Here is a 15780-nt window from a genome sequence, read left to right on the forward strand (position 1 = left end):
GTACTGGCAGACAGGGACTTTTGGTGATACCTCTCCACTGCAAGATGCGCCTGTTAACCACTAGGCAAAGTTGCCTTTCCTTTCTGCATGGGCAGCAAAGAGCATGGTGGGGTAAAGGATGGAGCTTGGTCTTCCCTGTGGGAGAGGCGACCATACCCCTGGGCTGCAGGCCGAGGAGCTGTGAGACTAACCAGCCTCTTCTGGAAAGCAACTTGGAGGTTTTTGCAGGAGGGCTGAAATCAGGGCTGTCACTCACTGGTGACTCCCACTCTTCCTGACCTGTTTATCAGCCTGAGGTTTGGTTTGGTGAATGCCAACAAGTAGGAATCTGTGCATCTGTCGAGTGAAGCAGCAAGACTGGGGAAGGAGCAGTTGGGTGGTGGGGACTCCCAAAACTTGAGCTGAAGCAAGTGGTTCTGGAGGTCAGACCCTGATGTTTGCAGGTGTCATACTCCTGCAGCAGTGCTGTGATCCCATGGGGCTCCAGAACAGGATTGGGCCTTCAGCGAATGAATAACCAAACCTGGCAAGCCCCATCTACTGTGCCATAAAATGAACATTTTATGGAGGAGAGGAAAGAAAAAAAGAAAGAAGAAAAGACAAGATGGGTATGGAAGTGCCAGGTTTAGTCAAGGCAAAGAAGCATCTCTGTGAGTACCTGGGCTCCTGCTCATTTCCGTGTGGGTGTTTGGCTTTCAGTCCTCACCAGCTCCTATCTCTCAATCGCTGCCACCACAGGAAAACGCTTGCTGCTTACCACGTCACTCTTCACACACCACAGGCACAGCTGGGAGGGTTTTCAGGTTGTGGCACCCATGAGACACACAGTACACTAGTTCGTGGTGGCTTTTACCCACCTCTCCCCATCTCCCTCCCCCCATCCTCAATGGCTTTATTTGGTTTTTAAGCTGAAGACACTTTGCAGAGAGAAGCAGGCACTTCTTCTTGTGGTTTGCATCAAAAACCCTACAGTAAGCCTAACACTGTGTCTGCTCTAGCTGTTACTCAAACGTGCTCCTTTACAAGTCACTCTTACGTTTGGCTGTTTTAGCTATACGGGATCACAGCTGGAGTGCAGAGAGCCCTGCCTCTGGTCAGAGAGGTGTTAAATGCTGTTAATCTTCAGTTACTTAACCACAAGAGGTGATTCAGCACTCATTCCTTAGTCTATGCTCTTGGGGTGTCCCTGCATTGGTGTCAAGCACAAACCACTGTGCCGTTGCAAAGAAAACATCCCTAACAGTCATTTAGAGTGGGATATTTCCGATCTTCAAATGCTTAGAAATGCAATCTCGAGTCTGGATCAGGCCATCCAGACTCCATCCATAGCATGTGGACAGAGTCAGGCCTTCCCAGGACTTGGCTGATCCAGCCTTATTCAGGTGTCAAAGGAAGCTGACCTGTATCGCCCTCTAATAGTAACAACCTCTGCACATCTGGCTCTGCAACCCCTTTGAGATACCCATTTACAGCCGCATCACCTTCTGGTAGTGAAAAGGAACATTTTACCCTCTTCTTGGTTACCTTTGCACAGCACCAAATCCTTGTTTTAGGTACTGATCTGTGGAGTAGTTACAGTTGTTCGAATGCTTGCCAATCCTCTGTATTTATGGGTTGAAATTCCCCTGGGGAACATCTCCCAGAAAGCAGAGAGCCATTTTAATGGCTTTTCTAAGCACCTCTGTTCTTTGTCCCTATTTAATCACTTCAATGCCCATTTTCCAATTGTACACAACATTTTATTAAACTGTACAAACAGCACTGGCATTTAAAAAATTCATGTTAACTGTTCTAATTAAACATGCTGACCAGCTGCACAAATTGTGAGCACAGATGCCCCCTGTGTTTCATACAGCACAAACAAGGATTTCATGAGAGTCACTGGACTGAAACCTTTTTCAGGGCACTCTGCTTTTCTTGTCGATATTAGGCACTTCTGCCCTTGGTCCTGCAGGATTCGGTACCTGCAGTCACTGCCAGTGGTATCCCAGCACTGCCTGCAAGGCCACATTCATTCTGTTGGGAGGTCTAAGTTGACAGCCTGGTCCAGTAGAGCCAGAAAGGCACTTCTGAAGGCAATCTGATTTTGGGACGTCTCACCTTCTAGACCTTCTCTTTCCCTATGGACTGGAGGGGTTCATGCAATGAAGCTCCAAATGTATACACTTCAATTAGAGCCTAACACCAGCTGGGGTGACTCCCTAAGTCTCAGCTATTGAAGAATCCTCTCTTTGGGCTTTGACTTAATTTTGACCCTGTATTTAACTGGTGTCTCAGTGACAAGCAGTAACTGGGCGGTTCTACATCTCTCCAACCTCAGAAAACAGTGCATCTTTATTTAAAAGGATCCCATGATGAAAGGATCACAGAAAAGATTTTTTTAACCCATCTACATTTCCACAGAATGCAAAGGCATAGAACACACAGCAAAATGTCACAAGGTGAAGGAGAGGACCACCCTCAGCCGATGTGCTGTCCTGCCCTGTGACTGTTGGGTGTAGCTTGTTGACCTATGTCTGCAATGCATACCAAAGACTTGGGACATCATTTAGAGTAAGAGAAAGTATATCAGCCTTTGCAAGGACTGATTACTACCTTTCAAGTAAAATATGCCAATGCTGTGACTGGAAGGCCAGTTTTATGATGCTTAAACAATGATTTGAGAAAACCTCTTCCACCTTTCTCATGCAGTTTTAGGATAAAACTCCAGAAAGCCCAGTCCAGATTTTGCTCTGAGCCTGGTGTGTGCAAGGACAGTTAAAGCTTTAGAACAGGGGTTTTCCGAGGCTTTCTGCTGGACTGCAATTTCCCATCCTTCCTGCTCAAGTACTAAGTGTAAACCACTGGTTTTCTGTATTGATCTTGACACTTGCCATGGCAACGATCCTTCTTCGGGGTTGAGTCCTTAGCTCCAGGGCCTCTGATTGAGATGTACAGACGCTGGAATGGGCACCTGCAAAGTCTCTTTGTCCCAGTGGAGCAAAATTGAATCCTAACACCTGTGAACATTACTTTTAAAGTATGTAGGGAGTGAAATCGCTTCTTCAAAGCTCCTGTGTACACATGCACAATTCTGCACATGTACAAGTGGAGGTTACAAAAGCATCCAGCCTGAAGCCTTCCCAGATGCCGTCAGGCCTTGAGCAAACCACTTGTCCTTCAGAAGGAGGTGGGCTGAGGTGAAAATTGCGGAAATGGGCACTGACATCACCAGAAACTCAAATATACTTGTTTTTTCTTACAGAGAAACCCATTGGCTCTGTGTACAAGTAGTGGGAATAGGTTTTTTCACTTCCTCATTTTCAGATGCTCTCAACTTCAAGAACACTGGGAAAAGAGAGAAGAGAGACCAAAAGATACCACGAAGAAACTTCATCATTAGTGAAGAGTGGCTGGCATCTGCTACAGACTGGATTAAGCTGGAAGCCTCCAGGCATGGTACAAACTTTCACTGAGGTACTTTTCTGGTGGGTTCTTGATAAAAATAGCCATGTACATTCTTCAGTTGACAAAGTGTTACTCAAACCATTACAGAGAATCCCTTCAGTAAGGCAGATCTCAGGAAAATATTTTCTCCATTTTAGGGTTCACGAAAGAAAAGTTGCTGAACATATTTTGGTCCATGCTGTTAATCAGTGCTCTGTCGGCACAGGACAGTCTAGGTTTTTCATTTAGAAATTCCTTGTCGAAGTTGCTACAGTCACTCGGAGATTTCTTCAAGAAAAAGAAAAAAAAATTGATGTCAAACCACTAATATTCAGATCTTCATTACAATGGTACTGGCCCTATTAGGCTGCTTCCTATAGGCTCAGCTCAACTAGTTGGGAGCAAGCTCAGCTCAGCCAGGGAAACCACAATGTGTTTGCTCTTGGCCTTTTGCACAATGATTAGTTACTCCAGCTCAAACGATGCACAGTAACATGTCAAACTGCAGTGAACTTCTGCCTGAGCTCTTAATATCCAGCAACCAGTGATAATCACTTGCTTATTACCATCCTATTGAAGTAGTAATGGGAATAAATATTATATAGGAGGCACTGAGCCTGCAATCCATTAATTCTGCCAGCAGGGATGTTACAGCTTTGTAACACAGCAGGCTGGACACATCAATTAAATAACACTTGTGAAGGACTGTAAAATGAGACTATGATGCACTTGTCAAATTAAATTATATTATTGTAATTAATAGGAATCTAATAGTTTAATAGGACTGTTATTAATAGTCAGGACTATCCCAACTTAGCCAACCACTTGATTACCTGAACTGCTTTTCCTTCTTTGCCTTCTGCAGTGCAGTGAAGGAGAAATCCTCCAGAATGGGTTGCACTTATGTGGCTAAGGGAAGGTGTTTTAAGTGGCATCCAGACCCCTGCTATGGTAACTGAGAAAGTGATGAGTAATTTGTGGTTTCTCAGGTGTGGCCATACCAGACCTGGGCTTATAGCCATCAGAAAGTAGTAGTCACGACGATCAAGTCAGGCAGCCCAGACAATAGACGTACATAGTTCACAATTATCTTTCCAATGACTGTACAATGAGTGAGGCTGTGGTAGATCCAAATTGTAGATGGTTTCAGCTGCTTGTATCTGATGTACACAACATACCAGACAGCCTGTGAACAATTTAATCTGCCTTTGGACATTTAAGTAAGAGTCAACGCTTTCCATTCTGACTGCCTAAGACCAAGGTCCTCCATCTACTTTTACACAGAGAGGCTGCATGTGCAAAGCAACTTCAGAAGATATCCCTGAAAATTCGAGGGCATTTTGAAAGCTTTAACTTGGTGCCTTAAACTGTTAGTTCCAGCGTGAAGCAGGCATTTATCCACTTTTAAAATGCTGACTCTGTGAATCTAAACAGGATTTGAGGTCTCTGACGTTAAAGACCTATGTCTGAAGATTTTGGACAGTGCCCCTAAATAAATGGGTTTATAACATTACTGTGGGTCCTGGCTTTGGTTTATTGCCAGCATGTGCTGGAGGGTTTAAGTATTTTGGAAATGAATCATTCAGGAGAGAAAGATGTGAGATGGGTGGAATTGAAAGAAGACATATTCTTACCACTCTTGGTTTGAAAGGAGGCTCCATCCTTCTTTCTTCTAAAGCCTCCCAGTTTATTTCCCGGAAAAAGGCATGCTGGCGGATGTTCCCTCTTGCTCCCAGTCTCCTCTCAGGTTCTCTCACAAAAAGCTAGAATGTTGAAGAAGGAGAAATACCTTAGTCTTTTATCAATAAAAGTGTATTCATTAGGACAGTCCTACCAGATAGGGCCTCAGACTTCAAACTTAAGTATGGTTAGTGAGAGTATGAAGACTCTTCTAACTTACTAAATTTCTGATTGGGGAACCAGTTCGGATTCCTAGCCTAACATACCAAAATTGAGAGACCTTGGCCATATTTGTCCTTTGCAGGAGAGAGAGGACAAATTTGCTACAGCAACAACAACATATGTGTCTGAGCATGCAAATATGCAACTACACAGGTGAAATATCTGGATCGCACTTGCAAGCTTTTGTCTGGACAATTTCTTGCTATCAGAAAATTTTTTAGGGCTGAAATATAAGCATAATTTGTGAAAATACTAGTGTGGCCTATGTGGGGTTGCATTCACCTCCTATACCTTTGGACACTTAGAGTGTCACTATTTGACCCTTTACAATTAATGGAGAAGAACAGTCATCTTAGGTGCAAATCATCTGACCTCCTTTACACACTTAAAGATGAGATAAAATACACCCTGGAAGTGCTTGCTTCTCTCCACTGACTAGCTCAGATGCTGACAACCGTCTACTTTGACAAAAGACTCCCAATTCAGACAGTTTGTGTTTGCTGCACACTGCAGGCTACAAGTCCTGTGGATGACTAATTTTGCTGAAGGTAGGAAAAAGCTAGAACTGGGGGCATATATTTTCACCATCAGCTATGTGCAGGTCTGAGCCCACTCTTCACTTTGGTGTAAACATAGTCTGTTTTGTCATAGATGTTTTTATGGTGATGCAGGAGCCATTTGTCTCTGGAAGCAGTTTAAGTGTTTCTGGGGGAGAGTTTCAGGAGCGCTAAATGCTTCAGAGCTCCTCTCAATGCTCGTGAACAGGATGTAGTGCTGAAATATTGCTGTAATGGTGGCTGTGAATAGTTTAAAATTTATCTTTACATCTGCAGTAAAATGTCTGGGGCCTCCAGGCCAGCTAGCCCGTATAACGCCAGATCCTAGATCCCTCTAAAGTCAACGGAGAAGAATAGTGGCAACACTTGACAGCAAGTGACCTGAATACAGCCAATATGTCCTACTTCAGAGGTAAGGGAAAATTTTCAAAAGCACTTTGCTGTTGGAGGTCATCTCAAAATGGATTTGGGTTTCATATGGTAAAAGTTTCTTGCTACTCTATTTGGCCAACAGTAAGAATACAAGAGATACCACTCAGCAAATAATAAATACAAGTATCTATTTGGCCAACAGTGAGCATACAATAGATATCACTCATTAAAGAACAAATATAAATATCTAACTTCAAAAGTAGCAGCAAAAGAATCTGATGTATGGACCATTGAGGGCCTGTTTGAAAAAAAAACAGGCATTGGGTTTTGGTGAATACTGTGGGCAAAGCCTCACCAAAACTGAAGTGTCCTACAGACAACTGGTTACACAGCAGTGCAGATTCCATAGGTTAAATTCTGTGCTGATAATACAGGCATTAAGCAGGGTGGAATATGTAATTATCCAGAGTCAGTGGCAATGAGAGTAGCCCATAATGGAGAAAATGGTTTTTTTACTAAGCAAGGAAGTTTATTGATTGGTATGAAGATGATTACCATCTTGAATCCTGACAGAAGTACAGGTCGTTTGTGCAGAAAGATGGTAGCATATGTCCCAGAAACAGACGTTCAAAATCTCAGTCTGCTATGGTATGTCTTCCTGAAGAATTGCTTTTGAATGTTTTAATTATTATCATTTTAATGTGATACCTAAACATCTGAGCCCAGCATAGATGCTAAAATAATCTCCTGTTCTCCATTTTTTTGTAGTGGAATGCTGTATGTTGCTCTGTCACTTTGTAAATGAAAAAGTAAAGGTAGGGCCTGTAGGTGAAATATCACCAAAATCAAGTGCTAAACAAGTTACCACATATCAGCTGAGCCATTATAACCCTCTGTACATGCTCTCTCACCGTGCTCCATCTTGAGGTAAAATTTCTTAACTTAGATCATGTTCAATGTCAGTCCAAAGCCCGACTGAGGGGAGGTAACTTATTACACTAGCTGTGAATTCATTGCATTTTTATCTTGAGACTCTAGAATAATTTGCATCCTAAGCCAGGAGGGCTACAATGCTAAATGGCATGGGACTGAGAAGGAGGCAATGAAAAAATCAGTGTATTAATGGAAAGGAACCTAAGAGACGAGGAGGATGCCCATTAGAGGGAAATGGGAGTGCTCCACTCAGAAAGGACACTGCATTGCTATGCAGGAGATTCAAAGGGCCAAAAATCCAGATAACATGGTGCTACCAGCTTAAGTAGCTCCACCACTTCAGGGCACAGCTCAGGCTTTGTTTTCCTGCTGTTTAGCTCAGTGCAAAGATGCAAAATATTCTCTACTGAAAATCAAGCTGAACACCAAATCAATCTACCTTAGACGTCCTCATATCTCTGACGGAGGCACAAGAACTGCTTCAAAGCCATAATTTTCAAGGAATTCTCTGTAACGCTTAGTTTGAAGCCTGGTAGAATATCTTTTCCAGGAGCTAACATGCCTCACACTTAGGGATCGCTCTGCAAAGAAACTGATCTCTGCTGGTATCTGATACCCTGCGATCCTACTTCCTGGATGTGAGGAGCCATCCTCAAAACTCAGGAGAAAGACAACACAAAGATGGCCTTATGACTTAGGTCAGGTGTGCTTTGAGGTCCACAGACACAAAAGTGACTCTCTGGTCCTATCACACTAAACTTGTTTCTCTGAACAACAGCTGAATATGCACAAATCAAATATGACAGTTCTGGCAAAAAGACTTTTGTTCAATGTGTGGTAATTCTTACCTTCACCAAAATGTCCTTTGCATCCTTGTCAAGCCAGCGAGGATAGAACGGGTTATCCATACGGATAGACTGGAAAAGCTCCTCTTCATCTTGGCCATGGAAAGGAGATTGGCCAATAAGCATCTCATACAGGAGGACGCCAAAAGACCACCAGTCAACGGAGGTGTTGTACTTCTGCCCCAGCAATATCTGCCCAAAGAGAGAAGTGACAAAGACAGACACAAAATGTCTGACATCAGTGTTTCAACTTCAGAAGGGTGGCCAGACCCTGACCTTTCAACAACCACTTTGCACTGAGTGGGATAGCAGAGGTGCTTCCCTCTGCCTGAAGCATGAGCCAGCGCATCTGCTAGTGGTGCAGAGGCTGTGGTTGAGGGAGCTCCAAATCGCAGCCACATCTGTGTGCTAAAACAGTCCTTTGCACTATGGATAACAGGTTCTGTGTTTCTCTAATTACTCTTAAGTTACTTGAACAAATCCTTGGCTACCAGAGAGATCTGAAATAAAAAGTGAGTCAAGTCATCTTTTGCCTGCTCTCCAAGTTATCCCAAGGGTTCAAAGCATGCTTGTGAACTCCAAGAAGACAAATGGTTAGGTATTAGCATTTTGGGACTGATTTAAGTCACACAAGTTGTATTTTAAAATTACAAGTTTGGCAGTGTAAGGGTACTTTAGGACTATCAGTCAGTGGAAATGGTGTGAATCTATCCCCGCAAAATCTGCCCCAGGAAAACAATGGGAAAGCAGTTGCTGATCTGTCCTCTTGAGACCAACTGAGCTATAGGTAGAGGAATGGGAATTTGTCCTCAGTCAGCCTATTGGTTTGTGCCTTTCTGTGTCAGCTATAAAGTGAAGGCTACATCCAGTGTGTGGGGGCCAGGGAGGGTCAGCTGGAGCGACAACCTCCCCTAAGAAAGGATGTGGCATTTTCTTCCCCTACAAACCTGGCCAGACACCACCAAGTTCTCAAACCTCCCCTGTGGGGAAGCAAAATTAATCTCACTTGCCTTTAGATATCTGTTATGGAGATAGCTGGAGTTGAAACAGGAAGAGAAGGCTGCAGGGAGACCTTATTGCAGCCTTTCAATACTTAAAGGGGGCTTATAAGAAAGATAGGGACAGACTTTTAGCAGGGCCAATAGCGATAGGACAGGGGGTGATGGTTTTAAACTAAGAGAGGGTAGATTCAGACTAGATATAAGGAAGACATTTTTCAGGATGAGGGTAGTGAAACACTGGAACGGGTTGCCCAGAGAGGTGACAGATGCCCCATCCTTGGAAACATTCAAGGCCAGGCTGGATGGGGCTCTGAGCAACCTGATCTAGTTGAAGATGCCCCTGCCAATTGCCGGGGGGATGGACTAGATGACCTAAAAGTCCCTTCCAACCCAAAGCATTCTATGATTCTATGATTCTATGATCATTAGCTCCTTTTATAGTCAAGGAAGAGAATTAGTCCAATTTTAGACATCCAGCTAAGTATCTACCTGCTGTAAAATACATCCTCCTATTTCTCTCCTTTGGTTATCAAGGAACCTAGATGACTTGCTAATATATAGACATTTACATTGCAGATGTCTAAAGGTACATGTGATGACTATGATGTCTAGGATCCTTATTAGGATTTTAGATCTGGAGAGGGGAATAGTTCATTTTAAGGCACAATCTTTGCTCTTGAGCCTACAGCCTGGTTGCACATATTATCCCCTATACTATAGCTATGGTGTAGGTATCAGTGACAAACCATGGAGGTGGCTTAATACCAGTGAAAACAACTATCCACATCAGTACATATGAAACTGCTGAAAGCTGAAAAATTATGATTTAGAGAGGTGATCTTTACTGCTGGCTCTGAGGTACAGTGGAAGTAGGTGAGTAATTTCTTCTCTGTTTTCATACCTTGTCTGTGTTGCTTGTAAATTGTCACTTGGGTCCAGATTCATCTTATTGCCTAAAAATTATGTGTCTTATTAGTTTAGTTATCCAGAGTCTCTGCACCAGGGGAGGTTTAGACTGGACATTAGGAAGCATTTCTTTACCGAGAGGGTGGTCAAGCACTGGAACAGGCTTCCTAGAGAGGTGGTCGATGCCCCAAGCTTGTTGGTGTACAATGCCCGTAACAACATGCTTTAACTTGATCAGTCTTGAATGGTCAGGCAGTTGGACTAGATGATTGTTGTAGGTCCCTTCCAACTGAAATAGCCTATTCTATTCTATTCTATTCTATTCTATTCTATTCTATTCTATTCTATTCTATTCTATTCTATTCTATTCTATTCTATTCTATTCTATTCTTTTCCATTCCATTCCATTCCATTCCATTCCATTCCATTCCATTCCAATGGAGGAAAAATGGTGATTTAACTGACTTACACACCTAAGGTAGGAAGGGATTACTTGTGTTCTGGGATGTTTGCCCTTCTACAACACTATAAAGTCCCATCAGATGCTTCACTTTTAGATGAATTTTCTTACATTACGTGAGACATATCCCTTTCTAATGTACCTGTGGCATCTAGCAGAGCAGGACCTTAATATCAAAAGCCTAAACTCAAGCTGATGTAGACTGTTCATGACAACACATCTATCTCCAAAAATGCCAAAAGAGGAGATGCAAAAAGGACAAAAAACCTATAACTTGAATATAGGATGCAATATATACAATGTGTTTCATTCATACTAAAAAAAAAAAGGAAAGAGTAAGACTCCCAAATATATTTATTCTGAGTCACTTACAAACAAAATCACCCCAACATTTCCTTCTGAAAAGACATATTGTTTTTATAAGGCTTTACTTTTTAAAGTATAAAATGACTGGAGAATGAAATTAAATGTTTTATGGCAGTCAAGGAAAAGATTTATTAGCTTTGCAATTCTCTGGAAAAAATAAACAAACTCAGAAATTTCATTTCAGGTTAAGTCTTTTTTTTTTCCAAACATTTTTTGAAATAAAAAATTGCTTGTCTACTGACCCAAAGTCCCGTTATTTGCTGTAGCCAAGGTGTTGGGTCTGTAACAAATTACAGTGCTAGCAGCCGCATTGAAATACTGACAAAAAAATCCAGTGCTTTCTAGCCCCTGGCAGGAGAGATGATCCATAAACTTTAGCAGTGCTTTCAATTTAGAGGTAAAATGTTTTATATGCACTCGTTGAATCTCTAAAATAACTGATGGTGCAGAAATAAAACTCTGAGCTATTTTAGTCTTTCTCTTTTCTATGAAGTAAAATCACAGATAATGGATTATCACTTGGCTCTCTTTTTTTAGGATCAGAAAATAGCTTTTTTTTTTTAAATAAAAGCATGTTGAAGTGGAATAAAAGACAATTGCAGCTTGATTGCAGAGCACACTTACACCTGCTTTTAGGTAATACAAATCCAATTGATTCGAAGAGACCAGCCCTTGTGTTAGCGGTGGTGTAACCTAGATCAGAATCGAGCCCTTGGTGCACAGTAAAAGATCAATGAATTATAGTGGAGGGGAAAAAACCAAAAGTTTTAAAAGCCATTTGGAAAGTACCAATATCCATCATGAAAACACTAAAATCAGGAAATGAAATCTTGAATGGCAAATAAATGGATTTCAGAGTGATGTCAGACATGATGCGTGGATGACTCCTAAGTTCTTCTCCGAGCTGAAAAATGTTTTCTTTGGGCCCAATTTGCCACCTAATTAGTCAAAGCATCTCCATAGTAAGATCTATCATTGTGTGAGGTCACCAGGTTAAGGGAGCTTTCTCTTTTCTGAAGGGATCTAATCCAAAATATCTAAATTTACTGGGGGGAAAAAAAAAAAAAAGAAGTTTCTGTGTGGGAAAAAATGGAAAGAAATAAGGGGAAGGGCAAAGGATCTCGCTATGGGCAAGCTGGAGTCTGGCGTCTGTGACCACCCAGTTTTATTGCACGAGCACATGGAAGCCAGGTTCAGCTTTTTTCCACTGAGTATCAGTAGATATCAACTGCAGAAGGAGAAGAGGAACTGTTGGTGTGTTTTTGTATGAAGCTTGTAGACTGTCTCCATACAAGCCCCAGCCTTCCTGAATCAAGGGGGCAGAGCAGGACCTTAACACAAGCTACAAGCTCTGCCTTGCCCTTGTTAGCTCAAGCAAAGTCTGGCCCTGATACAGCTCCATCATCTCTAGTTTTAGAACCTCCTTCACCAGGAGGCAACTTGTGGAGGCATGTCCTCCAGGGGTGGATTCATGCAGTGCCATGAGGTGCTCTGGCACCATGCACAGCCAAAGCAGAGAAGCAGGTAGCCCAGAGCCCAGAGTTACCAGGTCGGATCCCAGCTGTCCTCCAGACAGCAACACCTATCCTCTGACTGCTGGCATTTAGAGGGGAAAAATCAGGATATATGACCACTCTCATGTTTATGTTTCCAAGCATCTCAGTCCCTTTTACAAGAAGCTATTGGTTGTTTTTTATCTAAACAGACCTTCAAGTCTGTGCTCAGTTTTAAGGTTATGCCTCTGATGGCAGAGCCTTTTCAGAGCATATAGTGCCTTATTCAGCTCTGGGAGCATGCTCGCAATGCAGGCTGTGTTTGCAGCCAGCTAAGAACCTGTCTGAGTAAGACAGAAGTCCAAGCTTATGGGTGCCATCCCTATTCAAGCATCAGAGCATATCCCAGAGGGAAAGTGAACCCCAATCTCTGCTTCATCGTGGACCCAGCCTCTCTTGTCTGTTTAGAAGACAGAGATCAATGAGGAGGGAGAATCAGCTCCAGGCAGGCATTTTGCCCCCTTTCTCTATTTTGTCTCTTAGGTTGTGATGATTGTCATCCCTTAGAAGTGCCCATAGCTCCCTACTAGCTATCAAGGAGCCTGTACAGCCATGGAAACCTACTGTTAGCTAACTAGGGAACATGCTTCCCATTGTCTGTGCTGTTTCTGTCCCTGAATTTCAGGACCTACCTCTTGGAGCTTCTTCTGCCATGGCCTGAACTAGATTTCCATTAAGCATTCTGTTTCTTGGTTCAGCCAACCACCACTTGCTTCCCAGGCCCATTTGCACAAAAAATGAATTAGCCACAAAAATATGCAATGCCAGACAGCAATGCAGGCTCTGAATCAAACTGAAATCCAGTTTCTGGCCTGGAACTGCTCAAAAGCAGGTTATTACTCTTTGCACCCTCCACCACTGACTGACAGTCATGTCTTAAGACACATTCTCTGTCTCACAGCAGCTTCCTGACCTCCCTAGACTCCACACCTACCTCAGGAGCGATATAGTCAGGAGTCCCACAGAAAGTACTTGTCTTCGCATCTCCAAACATGTTTTCCTTGCACATCCCAAAGTCAGCAATTTTGATGTGCCCCTCATTGTCCAAGAGGACGTTGTCTAACTTCAAGTCTCTGTGGAGGAAGAGAAAGAAACCCCTCCTTTAAAGTGTTACAGAGCCACACAAGTTATTTTAGCAGATTACCCTTATTAACTTGCTATCCGCCTCTACGTAGTGCCTACATGTTGCAATTACAAAGGAAAGCTGAGGGCCGAATGAGGAGCTGCTGTCTTGGACTTCAATATCCCTCTGCCTAACTCCTCTTGTCCCAGCACTGATTCATTTGCTGGAGAAGACTTTACCCAAGACATCTTCTAAAAGCTGCCTCCTTTGAGGATGCACGATAGTGAAGCTAAAAAGGGCTTTGCACCAGCTGGTGCTTCTGCCCTAACACGGCCTGGGGAAGGTGAGCAAGAAGGGACTGGCTAATGCTCACTTTCTCCTTCCCTGGGAGTCTCAGCACTCCCTCTGAAGCTGCTGCCAGCTCTCCCAGTGCAAGCTGTACAAATGTTGGAAGAAGTCAGGACCTGCAAATCCTGCATGGCTTGCAGAGGGTCAAAAAGAACTCCAGACATCAGCAGAACATCCACCACCTTTTCACTCCTGGGATACACTATCTGAGCCCTGGGGATTTACAAAGCCCTTGACACATAGCTGCCAAGCTGTTGTCAGAGGCTTCAGGCTCTGAGCTACTGTGGGAAGCAAAGACCCCAGAGAGAGAGAAAAAAAGAAATGCACAGAGGAGGAAATAAAAGCAAGTGAGCGGATGAATCATGGCCACTGACAGAGAACAAAGAGGTCCCCATGTGGGAACAACCTCTGAAAGGAGAGAAAAGCAGGTAAAGAAAGACAAAAAGGCAGAAAGAAAGGAAGGCTGGCATGGCTTCTAGGTTAATTTTTTCATATCTTACCTAAATGTTTTGCTTTTCATTGAAATAATGACTCAGGGAGATGTTTGGATCAGTGCTGCCGCACTTCACCTGGGATCCAGGTAGAACTTGGGCTAGCTGGTCTTGGAGCACCCATCCTCCTCCACTGCCTATCCTCTGCTATCAATCACTGCTCCTTCTCTGGGCTCCCAAAGCACCCAGACACAACATTTGCTTCTGCCCACAGCTGAGAACATAATTGGTCTTTTCCAGCCTCTGCTGACTCACAGCCTACACACATTTTCCACATCTCAGGCAAGAGTCCTAACTGCGAGGCTGCTATATAGCTACCCTCCCAGTGACAACTGTTTTACAATGTGTTTTTTTTCAGAAATGGCTTTGACTTCCTCAAAGAAGGCAATTTCTAATGCATGATGCTCCTGAGATGATCGCCTATGACTGCAGAAAAGATGGCTGTTCAGCCTCCCTCTGTGCAAAGCTCCTTGTCTTGCTTCGGCCGGGTCCCAATCAGGGTGGGGGACCTCATAGTGTCTACACACTAAATTGTTGTTATGGGGCAATTGTTCATTGCTGCTAGAATACGGCCCAAGAAAAAGTGGGAGTCATCAATCAAAAAGAAATACAGAGACAACCGAGACATTTGCCTTCCAAGTGGCAGACACTCATGTTGTCACAATTTCCAGCTGGAATGACTTATTTTAGTTACACCATTGAGATCAATCTCTGGCTGCCAGCACTGCTTTTATTCATCTGATAGATCGAAGCAAAACAAAAAACCCATCACCTACAGTTCGCTTTCATTATTTTGATGAGTCTCAAACTCATTGGCTCCAGGGATTGGAGTTTCTGCCAAAAACGCCTCAGTTCATTCATTAAAATCTAAGCTAACATTTCCAAACATGGGTGCATGAAACAGAACAGCTGGATTCATTATTCTTACTACATCGCAAGTGGTGTAGTTTCAAAAATGATTTCTATTCACTTTCCGAAGTGGTTAGTTAGCTCTGAGATACTGATGGCTGTGTGTTCTCAACTGACCTCGTTGTCATTGTCTTCAATGAAAAAAGGAAAAAGCTGTAGGACTGGTTAAATCTTTTCTTGCCAAGCTTGATGCCCAAAGCAATGCTGCACTGATTCCTGGGAATGAGCTATTTCTTCCTATCACCATGCTACCCAATGTCTAGTTATCCCAATTTGCCCACATTTCCCAAGGCTCCAGACACTTAACGTCTCTCTCCTTTCATGAGGAAATGGGTCCCAAACCCTGACACACCACTGGTGTACCAATTCCAAATAAAAATGTGAATTATAAACAAAATGCCAGCATTAACAGTCCTGCCACAAACTCACAATGTCCTGCAGATATTTTTAGTCAACATTTCTGAGAAGTCTGAGTAAAAATGACAGACGTGGCTAAGTGATTTGGGCACTTCAGAAAATGTTTCCCTTCAGTCATCCAGAACAATAATTAGAGCCAGAAACTTGCTGAGACCCCAGAGATCATCTTAGCTTAATGCCATTGATATTGATCTCATGTTTATGCAATCACCATCATTGGTCAATAAAGAC

The 15780-nt window shown here is 43.0% G+C and overlaps 1 protein-coding gene across 1 annotated transcript in view; it reads right to left on the reverse strand.

The window, feature by feature from the left end:
- Positions 1 to 1697: 1697 nt before the first annotated feature.
- The window catches only part of PRKCQ (protein kinase C theta), a 66603-nt gene continuing 52520 nt past the window's right edge, over positions 1698 to 15780 (reverse strand). The window contains exons 17-20 of the mRNA XM_087766628.1: positions 13256 to 13394; positions 8039 to 8227; positions 5061 to 5189; positions 1698 to 3714 (exon numbers count right to left, since the gene is read on the reverse strand). Of these exons, the coding sequence (XP_087622754.1) occupies positions 3559 to 3714; positions 5061 to 5189; positions 8039 to 8227; positions 13256 to 13394 (613 nt within the window). The 3' untranslated portion in view covers positions 1698 to 3558. The remainder of the gene's footprint in view (positions 3715 to 5060; positions 5190 to 8038; positions 8228 to 13255; positions 13395 to 15780) is intronic.

The sequence above is a fragment of the Nipponia nippon genome, unplaced genomic scaffold (genome assembly GCF_047370975.1).
Source record: "Nipponia nippon isolate SJK-2023a ecotype South Korea unplaced genomic scaffold, ASM4737097v1 scaffold_3, whole genome shotgun sequence".
Lineage (NCBI taxonomy): Eukaryota > Metazoa > Chordata > Aves > Pelecaniformes > Threskiornithidae > Nipponia > Nipponia nippon.